The sequence below is a fragment of the Primulina huaijiensis genome, chromosome 10 (genome assembly GCF_012295235.1).
Source record: "Primulina huaijiensis isolate GDHJ02 chromosome 10, ASM1229523v2, whole genome shotgun sequence".
NCBI classification, from domain to species: domain Eukaryota; kingdom Viridiplantae; phylum Streptophyta; class Magnoliopsida; order Lamiales; family Gesneriaceae; genus Primulina; species Primulina huaijiensis.
Window position 1 is genome coordinate 7,080,542 of NC_133315.1, and position 13,576 is coordinate 7,094,117.

At 34.7% G+C, this 13,576-nt stretch overlaps 1 protein-coding gene across 3 annotated transcripts; it reads left to right on the top strand.

Annotated features, from left to right (window-relative positions):
- The first annotated feature begins 5,850 nt into the window (after positions 1–5,850).
- Positions 5,851–13,357, top strand: LOC140986401 (protein NETWORKED 1D-like). 3 transcript variants are annotated; one of them, XM_073454629.1, is made up of 5 exons: positions 5,851–5,988; positions 6,315–6,403; positions 6,521–6,833; positions 7,212–11,254; positions 12,033–13,357. In XM_073454629.1, exons 3-5 carry the CDS (start codon positions 6,731–6,733, stop codon positions 13,065–13,067), a joined length of 5,181 nt encoding a protein of 1,726 aa, XP_073310730.1. In that variant the 5' UTR covers positions 5,851–5,988; positions 6,315–6,403; positions 6,521–6,730; the 3' UTR covers positions 13,068–13,357. The 3 variants fall into 3 exon arrangements, with proteins under 3 accessions (XP_073310730.1, XP_073310731.1, XP_073310732.1); XM_073454630.1 differs by having other exon boundaries at positions 6,608–6,833; XM_073454631.1 differs by lacking the exon at positions 6,315–6,403 and having other exon boundaries at positions 6,608–6,833.
- The last annotated feature ends 219 nt before the right edge of the window (positions 13,358–13,576 follow it).

The window sequence follows — 13,576 nt, forward strand, 5'->3', positions numbered from 1 at the left end:
TAAATTGATAACAACAAATAATTCATTTTTATACCTACAATAAAAAGAAATTAGCAAAATGAAAAGAAATAAAGAAAGAATATACAAAATATAAACAATCTTACTTCACCAAGAATTCATCCTCTTCACCTTGACATAATAGATTTAGCTTTCCATGAACTTACTTTTGATCAACACTAAAAACATCACTCATAATTTGGAAAATGAAAAATATATTGGAACTTAGAACTTTTATACTCACTCACACTATATTTTACAATGAAATAGAATGATTCTCAAGCTAGCACAAGGCCTCTATTTATAGGCCAAATGAGAGAAAGGGTCAAAAATTTTATTAATGCAATGTAGTTGTAATAGTAGTCTTTGTCTCCTCCAACTTCAATTTCATGCCCCTTCTTTCAATGCTTTGTTCCACGACTTTAATCACCGAATTTGACTCAACTCAAAATAGCAAACATGTGGGAAATTGTCTGTAGATGAATTTGGCCACTTGGTTAACCTCATTTGGTTAAATATTGAAATAGTTATGATTTTTTTACTATATGCTGGTCATGGTGAAAGTAAATTTGTCCTCCTTTTGATATTTTCACAATTTGATCATCTTAACCAACTTTTTAGGCAATCATGTCTTCTGCAAAGTTGTAGATAATTTCTAAAGGATTCCAAAAATATTTGAATCACCACCATTTGAATTTTCTAGCTTGAGTTATCATTATTTTACCAACACGTAGAAAACCTGAAAATAAAACATATTTAGTAAGATATTAAAATATAAATACACAATACTAAGATAACATAATTTTATAATTTTAATGAAACTTAAATTTTAAAATATAGGTTTTAACATATAATAAATTATTAATTTTAAGTTTCATCAGTCGCGCCTAAGGAAGTGATCGTTGCTTTGGAGTGTGCGGCTGGTTGCATGGCTGGACCAAGGATCGTGGATAGGGTCTAGGCGAGGTCTTAGGGTGGTCCCGGGGTAAGCCTGGTATTGGTTGGTTAGGGCTTGGTTGGATGGCAAAGCTACTGAAGTCGAGATCGCTCGGGGTGCGCGCGTGAGGGTTCGCGAGTTAGGGTGCACAGATCGATGGGTTTAAGGGGCTGTGCAGGTGTCATGGGCTAGAATGGGTCAAACCAAGGTCTTAAGTGATGTCTAAGGGTCGAGTCTAGGACTTGGTTCAGACTTAGTTCGAGTTAGAATCGATAGGAAGTCGTACGGAACACATAAATGCCATAATGTCTCTCTTTGGGGCAGCTTGTGTTATTATGGATCGTTGTGCATGGTACAGGGTTCAGGCATGGTCGAGGTTGCTTTAGAGTCTTGAACAGTAGGTTGGGATGCATTTTATGTGTGGGTCGAGTCCCGAGTCGACTAGTACATCCTAAATGGTTCTATTTAATTTGGGAGTCGTATGTGTCCGAATGCACATTAGGGGCTGTTTTGGGTATAAATTTTAGGATGTTATGGCAGCATGTTCGGAGACGATCCAATGAGGTTCATGAAGTTTGTAAGTATGTGTGACATGCAAAATAATTATTTTTAAGGTATGAGATTTGTCTTGTGGCCAAATTATGTTACTGGTTTAGAAGCCGAAGAACGTGTCCGAGTACCTCTTCGGAGGAATTATGTTATGTTAGAGAGTGAATATCCGGTCCAAAGGCTGTGGTGATCCCTGCCGACCCAGTACTGTGGTTTGTTTGATCAAACAAATTATGTTATGAGCCACTTGCATTAAACAGAACTCTACGTAAAATGATTTACGATTACTATGACGAACATGAAAATGTGATTTTATGAAAATGTTTATGCAGGAAAGTCGCGTTATACATATTTATGGTTATATTATGTTATGTACGAGCTATGTTTAAATTGCATTTTTTTTTATTTCGTATTATTTTTTATTTACCTTTTAAGCATGCTGAGTCTTTAGACTCACTAAAATTGATCGATGCAGATGATGTTGTTGAGGAGATGAGATGTGGTGACCAGTGAGCAGGCTCGGGCCAGTGACAGTACAAACCCGAGGACCTTGTAGTTACGATAGTTATTATGCACATTTTAAACTATTTACTCTAACTACATTGCATTGGTTTTGATGACTAACAGATTGAAATTTTTTATATTATGTTGAATTTTTCAAATTATGGTGGATGTTTTAACTTGAAATTTTGATGGTTGTGGAGTTTAAAATGGAGTTTTTATATTAACTTTATTTTTAGTATGAATGGTGATAGTTATTTTATTTTATGAATATGTTTATAATAAATTATTTAATAAGAAAATTTCATTTTTCTCGCAAATATTAAAGTAGTAGTATTTTAAGACACGGTTAATCACAGTTAGCATGGAGGAAATATATCTAGATTATCATAAAAATTCATAACGTGTCAATTTTTTGAGACGAATCCTACTTGACCCGATCAATGAAAAATATTATTTTTTATACTAAAAATATCTTTTATTTCATTTTTAGTTATGGATTTCTCGCGTGCCAAAAGTATCTTTTATTTCATTTTAATTATAAATTTTTCGCATATATAAATCCATAAAATCGTATGAGAAAAAAAAAATACTTACTAGGATTATTACTGTATTACATCAACAGAGAGAGCACATGAAAACGAGGGAAGCATAAAGGGTGCCTTTCGGCAAAGAAAAACAAAAGTACACAATTATGTCTCTTTTGAACTTCCAACCAAAAAATGCTTCTTTTATTTTATTTCTTTTTTCGAGTCGTTCACAATGAATTCCGTTAGGTGGTTTCACTCTACAGTTGTACTCGTCTGATTACTGTGCGAATTAAATTATATAAAATGTATATTAAAATGGGAGAAATTGGTGAAAAATCCCCAGTCAAAATATTTCTTTGGGTTCACTCCCTACCCACAAAATTGTGGTACTATATATCATACAAAATGTGGTACACTTCATGTGGAAATATGGTACACTTCATGTGGAAATGTGGTACTAAAAAAGTACCCAGGGACTGAACACAAAAAAAATCGACAGCTGGGGACTGAAGGCCAATTTCTCAATTAAAGGGGAAATTGGTGAAAAATCCCCAATCAAAATATTTCTTTGGGTTTACTCCCTATCCACAAAATTGTGGTAATATATCATACAAAATGTGGTACACTTCATGTGGAAATGTGGTACACTTATGTCCAAATCAAATTATCTTCTTGAAACATTATATCTTTCGACGGTCTCACAGATTTTTATTTACGAAATGAGTCAATTATGTCTATATTAATGATAAAATGTAATACTTTTAACATAAAAAATAATATTTTTCTTTAAGTGACTCAAATAAATATCTATCTAACAAAATTGACTTATAAAACAATCTCTAATGAGTTTTTGTGAACATATAAACTTTACTGAACAATTCAATAATAAAGAATATATACAGGGGCATAAAGTGAAATACATGATGACACGTGGAGAGTTCCAACATGACGTATGTTCATTAAATGTGCATTTAATTTACTCTAAACTTTTTTTTTATTTTAAAAAACTATATTTTCTAATTACAGGAATATAAATGTATAAATTTAACATTTAAACACATTAGTGGTATTGAATCATAATGGAAAGAATATATATAAAATGGATTTTTTTAAAAAAAACATATATAATATAGCCAAAGAAATTAATTTTTTCTAGAGAAATAAAGAAAGAGAAAAAGAAAATGTCAATTTATTGTGGGCCAAATATTTGGTGATTTTGCATGATAATAAATAAGAAGAATTAGTGAATCTCACCGTCCAAACCACACCAATGAGCCCAAAAAAGTCTGGAATGACATCATCTCCCAATTTGTTCAAAGTAATTAATTATTAACCGCATTCACATGATTCGAGTTGGAGATCATACTCACAAAATTAAATGAACAAAAAATGTCACAAAATTTTTGTGAAAAATAAAACGAGTTGATACATTAGATCGAGAATATTTGACCGAAGCCTTTTTTTTTTTAAATTCATATATTATATATATACAAAGGATAATTAAAATATTATGTACATATTGAGGGGCAGCAATATGATTCTCAGTTGGCAACAATCACGTGAGACAGATTTGTTTGTTCATCTTCGACAAGTTAATAAAATATCGAATTATATATACACTAGCATATCAAATGTTTTCGTATTATATGTAAAAAGATAACAAGATTTAATTATACTTTCATTTGTTTTTTTTATTATATAAATTTAAATAATTTTCGAAGTTGGTAGTTGCCTAGATTGGATCGCCACTTTGGTGACGAGATTGTTTTATTATTATAAAGAAAGAATATGATAATAATTATTAACTTGTTTAACTTAAAACCAAAATTTTAAATTATTTCAATGAATTATTAGACTGCAATTATATGATGACAAAAACTTGTGTGAGACGACATCACGAGTCGTATTTTGTGAGACAGATCTCTTATTTGGGTCATTCATGAAAAAGTATTACTTTTTATGCTAAGAGTATTACTTTTTATTGTGAATATCGGTAGGGTTGACCTGTATCACAGATAAAGCTTCGTGAGACCGTCTCACAAGAAACCTACTCTTATATGATATTGCGATATAAGGACAGTCATCATTTATCAGTTGGCAATGATAATAAATGAGGTATAATATTTGATATTTGAATACTAAATATTATTATTTGTTAGGTTTTGTTTGAAATATAAACTACGTTAATTTGGTATAATGGCTAAAATCATGTTTTTTTTTAATAGGTATATTGTGAGACGATTTTACTAATTTAAATTCGTGAGACGAGTCGATCCGATTCATACATACTATGAAAAATAACTCTTTCACATAAAATATAATACTTTTCATGATTTGGTCAGATCGGAGATCCGTTTGATAAAATTTATCAATAAGACAATCTCACAATTTTTTTTTAAAGCTGAAAGACGAATTATTGATAAACAACATTTACTAGTTAAATTGACATCTAGACTTGCATTTTTTTAGTTGTGTTATTATCAACATATACGAGTTTTGGAAAGACGAGAATACTCGATGCATAATTGTGGTTTCCGAATTTAATATAAAAAAATCATTTTTATATAAACAACGAGCAAATAATAGAATTTATTTTTTGGGGTAGCGATTAAAATATAAAAATTAATCTTACAGTCTCATAAATTCAAACTATAATTATTCTGAAATACAATTTTTACTTCTCACAACATTAAAAATATTGAACTAAAACTTGTCATAAATATAATTAAAGAAACGAAAATATTTGGATAATTCCTTACCATCACAAAAAAAATTATTGAAATTAAGAAAGTAAAAATAAACACTATATTTATTTTTCATAAAATATTGCAAAGAAAACACTAACTAAAAGAATAATATGTATTTTGTGTGACGATATCATAGATATATTTTTATTTTCGTGAGACAAAATAACTTGATCTATACTTAAGTATAAAATAATATTTTTCATGAATCGAATCGTAAATTCATCTAACAAATTGATCAAGAGTAAGTCTCTTGTGAGACGGTCTCACGAATATTTATCTGTGAGACGGGTCAACGCTATCAGTATTCATAATAAAAAATAATACTATTAGCATAAAAAGTAATACTTTTTCATTGATAACCCAAATAAAAGATTCGACCCACAAAATTGATCCGTAAGACCGTCTCACAAGAGTTTTTGTGATTGATCAATTAAATGTCTCAATCAAATTTTTGTAAAAAAAAAAAAAAAACGCAATAAGTAAACAGTCGACAAAATAAAGCACTCTACACCTAATATTTGCAATTGGGCTTCTGTGGAATTTGTCTTTTTCTTGTTTTCCATTAATTATCATATTAAACTTTTTTGAGAAAATAGGATTGACGGATGAGTCATGCTGATGAGCAAAGATCATATTTTTTTCCCCTTAGAAATTAAAGGTGGCTCTGCTGAAAGACAGAGTGAAGGATCTGTCAGCAGGGAAGAGAGAGCTTTGTGATGAAGATTGGGTGTGCATTTTTTGCTTTTTAATTTTTTTTTGTTCCGTTTCATCTGTGCACTGTAACTTTTTTTTCTTTTGTTTCCATGTTTTCTTAGCGTATAATGCAGTCATATTTATTATTCGTATGCGTTTCAAGAAATACATTTGCTTGTTCGTAGTGTATGAATGGTTTGGTTGACTTGTCATACTTCATTATTCACTGGTTTTGAAATCAAATGGTGGTTGTTTTAATGATCCTGGTTTTACAGTTTCTTGAATGATCAGAATCTGGTATCTATGTTTCATGAGTATTTGGGTGGCTTTAGTTCTTTAATTTTGAATTTTCTGTTCTAGGAGTTGTGGAGCAGTTGTTTGATGGAAAGCCTGCTTAAGTTCTATGTTCATTTTACTGTGGGGATCTTGCATGATTTTTGATTGGTCAGGTAATTCTTGAGGCTACCACTTTTTTGTTTGATAATTTAAGGTCTTAATTTCGTTAATCAGTTTAATTAATGCTCGTGGTGTGATCTTTTAACTTATTGATACTTTTACCTTACAAGGTTTTTTCCCCCACTCGTTTCTGGAAACCTTGAGATGGTTGGGACTAATTGACTGATTCCTCCATTTTTTCATTACTGGGGGGACAGGGGCTAAGTCATCTTCAACTCAATTCTATCTTTTAATCTTGAATTGGGTGCTTCCGAGTTTCGTTTTAATTGGACTGAGTACCTGGATTACACCATTTGAAGTTCGTGATCGCATCGAAAGAGATGGCAAAGCTTTCGCACACGGATTCAAGACGTATGTACTCGTGGTGGTGGGATAGTCATATTAGCCCCAAGAATTCAAAATGGCTTCAGGAAAATCTCACAGGTATAGCCTGGGTTTTTCAGCTTTTATTAAAATTATGAACTTGTCCGAAGATTGGAAGTACTTGCTTCACCGTTCCGTTTTCTTCTAAATGTATATGAGTCTATATTTTGTGAAATTTCTGCTACGTTATGTGGAAAAATGGCACATTTATGTCAATATTCACTTCAGAATCAAGTCTACGCTTCAGGTCCTTGGTGTATTCTGATTGATGGTTCCTATTATGTTCTTCAGCTAATTTTAACAATGAACTTAGGCATATCTTTCTCAGTGGCCGTGGCCATGACTTTAAGATATTGTATTCTGTACCACTTGGGCGTTCAACTGGATAGTTGTTACGCATGTATTTTCTGCTGAAAGATTTGTTTTGTGCTTTGATAGATATGGATGCCAAAGTTAAAGTAATGATAAAGCTCATCGAGGAAGATGCTGATTCCTTCGCAAGGAGGGCAGAGATGTATTACAAGAAACGTCCCGAGCTTATGAGAATGGTCGAGGAGTTCTATAGAGCTTATCGAGCATTGGCTGAAAGATATGATCACGCAACTGGTGTGATTCGACATGCACATCGAACTATGGCAGAAGCTTTTCCGAATCAAGTCCCTTCTATGTTTGCTGATGATTCACCTGTGTTTTCTGGAACCGATCCTAGGACACCTGATGAGAATGTTTTGAAACAGAATGGAGAATTCTCTGATGATTCTGATACTGTTGGAAGAAGGAGGCCATTAAAACAGCAACTTAAGGACCCCTTTGGCTCAGTTGAAAGGGTGCAGAAGAGTCTAAATTTTGATGAAACAGAAGTAAAAGAGAGTACCCGATTTGAAAAATCATCAAAACCTAATGAATGTGAATCTGAGGAAATCCTAAAGTTGAAGGAATGCATCGCCAAATTGGAAAGTGAGAAGGAAGCTGGCCTTGCTCAATATCAATTGAGTGTAGATAAACTGTCCCAGCTTGAATTGGAAATATCTCAAACTCAAGAAGATTTCAGAATGTATAGTGATCGCGCCACTAAAGCTGAAAACGAAGTTGTTATTTTGAAGGAATCCCTGTCTAAACTAGAATCTGAAAAAGAGTTGAAGCTCCAAGAATATGAAAGATCCTTGGAAAGGTTATCTGATCTAGAAGCTATTATCTCTACTGCTCGAGAGGATACCGAGAAATCCAATCAAAGAGCTTGTGTTGCTGAAACTGAAGCACAATCCTTGAGAGTTGAACGGGATAAGATGGCCATCGAAAAGGATGCAGCTCTTGATCGGTACTTGCAATCGTTGGAGGCTATATCAAACCATGAAAACAAACTACAAGTCTCTGAAGAGGATGCTACTAAGTTGAAAGAGAGAGCAGAAAAGGCGGAAAGTGAAGTTGAAATTCTTAAACAAACCATTTCCAAATTAACTGATGACGAGGAAGCTGCAGCTTTTCAATGCCAGCAATGCTTGGAGACGATTTCCAGTCTAGAGGACAAACTTACACGTGCCCAAGACGAGGTCAAACTCCTTAATCTAGAGATAGATAGTGGAGTATCCAAGTTAAAGGGTACTGAAGAAAAATGTCTCATGTTGGAAAGATCAAATCAGTCTCTCCACTCTGAGTTGGAGTCTTTGATGTTGAAGATGGGAACACAAACTCAAGATCTTACAGAGAAGCAGAAGGAGTTAGGACAACTTTGGGCTTGCTTACAAGAGGAACAGTTACGGTTTGTGGAGGCTGAGACTGCTTTTCAGACATTACAGCATTTGCACGCCCAAACTCAGGAAGACATGCGATCTATGGCATCTGAGCTGCATCAACTTTTGAACGTTTCACAGACCCATAATCAGAGTTTACAAGATGAAGTTCTTAAGGTGAAGGAGGAGAACAAACATCTTGATGAGCTCAATGCATCTTCATCGTTGTCGATTGAGGGGATGCAACATGAGATTTCCGATTTAAAAGATTCAAAAGGGAAACTTGAGGAGGAAGTTGAACTTCGGCTAGACGAAAGAAATGCACTGCAGCAAGAAATATATTGCCTAAAAGAGGAATTGAATGATATGCAAAAGAAGCATCATTCAGTTGTGGACCAGGTGCATCTGGTCGGCTTGAATCCAGAGTCATTTGAATCATCAGTGAGGGAACTGCAGGATGAGAATTCCAACTTGAAAGAAACTTGGGACAGAGAAAGAAGGGATAAAGAAGCTCTCATGGAAAAACTGGAAATTATGGAGCAGCTTCTTGAGAAAAATGCAGTCTTAGAAACCTCCCTTTCTGATTTGAATGCTGAGCTAGATGCAGTCAGAGGAAAGATCGAAACATTAGAGCAGTCCTTACAATCTCTTCTGAAGGAGAAATCCTCCCTTCTTGATGAGAAAGCCTCCCTCATGACGCAACTACAGGAAGCAAACAAGAATTTGGAGAGTCTCACAGAGAATAACACTGTTATGGCGAATTCCCTTTCTAATGTTCACAATCAGATCCAGATGTCAGTGGTTAAAGCAAAAACATTAGAAGATTCATGCCAGTTGCTTGAAAATGAGAAGGCTGATCTCATCGGTGAGAAGCACAGATTAAATTCTCAGCTAGAAAACACAGTGCAAAGATTGGAAGAGCTTGGAAAACATTATGGAGAACTAGAAGGAAGATACATAGCTCTTGAGAAAGAAAGAGACTCAACTCTTCACAAAGTTCAAGAGCTGCAGACGTCATTGGAGGTAGCAAGGAAAGAACATGGCAATTACATTCAGATTAGTGAGTCACGGTTAATAGGTGTTGAAGCTGAAATGCATGATTTAAACGAAGAATGTCGGTGGAGAAAGAGGGAACTTGATGAAGTAATAGATAATGCCATGATCTTTGAAATTGAGATATTTGTATTGCGAAGAACTGCTGAAGAGCTGAAACAAAATAATTTCTCCTTGATGAAAAAGAATCAACAACTTTTGGAGAAATCCACTTTGTCTGAAAAGATCGTGTCACAGTTAGAGAAGAGCAATGTTGAGCAACAGGTTGAAATTAAATCTTTGTCCGACCAAGCTTCAAGTCTGAGGGCTGGCACTTTTCAGTTATTGAAAGTTCTGAATGTTGTTCAGGATCCTGCCTTAATGGATAAAGCTGGACAACAACATTTTTATTTCGACCAGCTGTTTAGTGCTATTCAAGATTTGAAAACGTCACTCTGCAAAGCTGAAGAAGAAAATCAACATTGGGCTGTTGAATTATCAGTTCTTGTCGAGTGGATTAGGCAGCTAAGACTCGAGGCACAAAATCTTGATGTGGAAAAAAGCAATATCGAGCATGAGTTCAAGGAAAGATCTGAGCAGCTCTCATCTGTACAGGATGAGGTAATTAAACACCTGGAGACAAATGAAAATTTGAGGCTAAAATTGAAGGAAGGAGACTACATGAAGGAAGCACTAGTGATTCAGATCGAAGATTTACTGAGAAATTTAACGGATATGCAAGGTACCTATGAGATCTTGCGAAGAGAAAAATCAGAAGTTCACGAGGAGAAAAGATCCTTGATGGAGAAATTTTTACATTTGGAGGAAAAAAGTAATGCACTCGAAGAGGAAAATTTTGTGTTGTGCGATAAAGTGATAGCTTTGGATAATCTCTCCTTGATATTGAGAAGCTGTGCTGAAGAGAAATCGATGGCAGTGAGAAAATTGGCTGAAGATCAAAATAAACTTCATGATGTGAATGGCGTTCTTGTGGGGAAGTTAAGCTTAGCAGAGGGGAGGTTAGAAGAATCAAATATTGAAATTCTCCACCTCAAGCAGCAATTGCAGATATCAGAGAATGAACTGAAGGTTATTGCTACTGTCAAAGATCAGCTATCCGATGATATTGAAAATGGGAAAAATGTGCTACATCAGATGAAATTAGAACTTCAAGAAGCTGAACAAAAGATAATTATAGTTGAAAAAACGAAATTTGAATTGCATAAAATTGTGGAAGATTTGAAATTTGAAAGCAATGAGTTTAAGACTACTAGAGATGACCAAGAGAATCAGATTTTCAATCTTTCCACCACCAATGACCATTTGAGCATGGAGAATAATCTTCTGCGTGAAGCAAGTCAGATTCTGGAAGGTAAGCTTCGTGATTTGCATGGAGAGTTCAATAAGAGCAAAAGCGATGGGGAAAATCTGAAAAATGAGTTGAAATTGAAAGGGGAGGAGATTGACGAGTTGGAAATTCAGGCTACATCAGTTTTTGGCCAATTACAGTACTCCATTGTCTGTCAGCTTCTTTTCAAGCAAAAGTTTCACGAGCTCGAAGGAGCATGTCTTGACTATGTTGATCAAAATGAAGATCTCAAAAATCAACTTGCTGCAATTCGCCCTGAAATTGTTTCTGTAAAGGCATGTGTAGCCTCCCTGGAGAACCGTACAGATCGACAGATTAAGCTTCAAAATCCTGAAGATGAGGAACTGCTGGTATTATTGAGCACCCTAAATACATTGCAACCTGTTGATCTGACATTAAAAAAAACTTCCATGCTTGCTGTAATTCCTTTGAATTTAATTATTCAAGTAGTATTCCCCATTGTTTGAGATAATTCTTTTGGTAAATACGTTATATTCCTAAATGAAAACAATCTAGCAATGGACCTATCTCACTTGATAATTGTGCTGCATGGATACGAACAAAATGCACTACAGTTACTTGAAGTAGATAGACAGTTTATAACACCAGAAATTTATGATGTGAAATATAATCATTAAGTTATACAGATTGGTCTTTAAACTCTAAACCCAAGTCAAGACAGTAGCCTCTGTTTTTTCTTTGAACAAGTTTTTTGCCTTGGGTTTTATTTGTTTTTTAACAAGTGGTGAAAACCTTAACTTTTTAATTATTGTTTTGATTTCTTGATTTTGACTCACAGACATCTTGCACTAAACAAGTATGTGGAATATTTTATTGGGTGGAAAAAAATTCGAGTTGTTTAAGAATTATTTTACGTTAAATTTTTTTGTCTTAACTCTTAATGATATTGGTAATTGGATGGATTGCAGTCTCCAATTAGGATAAAATTCTTATGTGCTAACATGTGGGTGACACTGACCAGTGCGAAGCTTTAATTGCATAATGTAATGAAGCATTATCTTGCAGTTCTTTGACTTCCTAATGTGAGGTTAATGAAAATCTCCACCCAGTGTCCACCAGTCATTGGTTTTAACTACTGCTGCGTTTTTTTCTTGTTTGTTTGTTTAGGCTGCTGAAGGTATAAATGATTCGCAAGGAATGGATTTCAATGAGGATGAGAAGGCCCCAATGCAAGATATGATTTCGGACTTGCGTGATCTGCATGCGAGGCTTCAGGCCTATGAAAAAGCATCAGCTGCAACAAGGGAGGGCATGGTTCAAGAAAACCTCGATCTACATTCTAGACTGGACACTTCATTAAAGCAAATTGAGTTTCTAAAATCAGAGAGTTGGCGTTACAGAAGAAGTCTGAAGCAAACATCTGAAATCTCCGAGGCTGAAAATACACTTCTGATGAAAGACATCATGCTTGATCAGATATCAAATGGTTCACCTTATGGAGTTAGCAGGAGAGAACAGATTGATACGTATAATCAAATTGTTGAGTTACCAGAAAATATAAATCCTACAAAGAACCAGAAAGGTGGGTTCCTTGCCTCAGATGAACCTATTGTCAAAGAGTCGAGCATGGACGAGTTAGATATCTCAAAAAGATTTTCTGGGACTGTTCAAGAAGAGAACAAGAAGAAGGTGTTGGAACGTCTCGACTCAGATGTTCAAAAACTGGCGAATCTGCAAATCACAGTTCAAGATTTGAAGAGAAAACTTCAGATTACAGAAAAGGGAAAACGTGGCAAATCTGTGATTGAATGTGAAGCGCTTAAAGGTAAGCTTGAAGAAGCTGACGTAGCCATCATGAAATTGTTTGATTTCAATGGCAGATTGATAAAAACTGTTGAACATAGCACTTTCTCTGATGTTAAGTCATCGTTTGACTTAGAAGGGGATGGGAATGCCAGGAAAAGGGTATCTGAGCAGGCACGACAAATGTCTGAAAAAATCGGGAGGTTGCAACTGGAGATACAAAAATTACACTTTATTTTACTCAAGCTCGGTGATGAAAAAGAAGGAAAACCTAATATATCAGATATAAAACGAAGAGTTCTTCTGCGTGATTATCTGTACGGAGGAAGAAGAACAGGGCAGGGCCAGAAAAAGGCACCATTTTGCGGGTGCTTCGAGCCTTCCAATGTGGATCATTGAAGTCTTGGTGTGCTTTTATTTAGAAGGCCTATGTTTAAGGAGACTAGTTCCTACATTCGTGCTCATTAAATCCTTTCGTTTAGGTCGTTTGTTTCTAAAAATCATCTGTTAGGTGCTTGCAAATTTCTAATGTCTCTGTTGAAAACTAGAGAGCTATTTTCTGGGATATGTTCCATTTTTACTCACTCTAGCTCAAAGAAACAAACTCCACCCCGGAATTTAATAAAGAGGCTCAACCTAGTGTTTCTTGTGGAATAACATTTATATTCGAGTAATTTATTTTTTCATCAGCTTGCTCCTTCTCTGCATACCATGCCAGGATTCGTCTATTCGATGGTGAAATTGTAAAGGGCACAAGAGTTATGATAGTTATACTGAGACCATAAGTCATGAGGAGCCTAAACTTGTTAACTATTCCACTGTTTATCACCAAGTCAATTTATGATCAGGAACATAGACTATACATTATCTTGATTCAACCTCCTCTCGAATTATCGATTAATTATGCT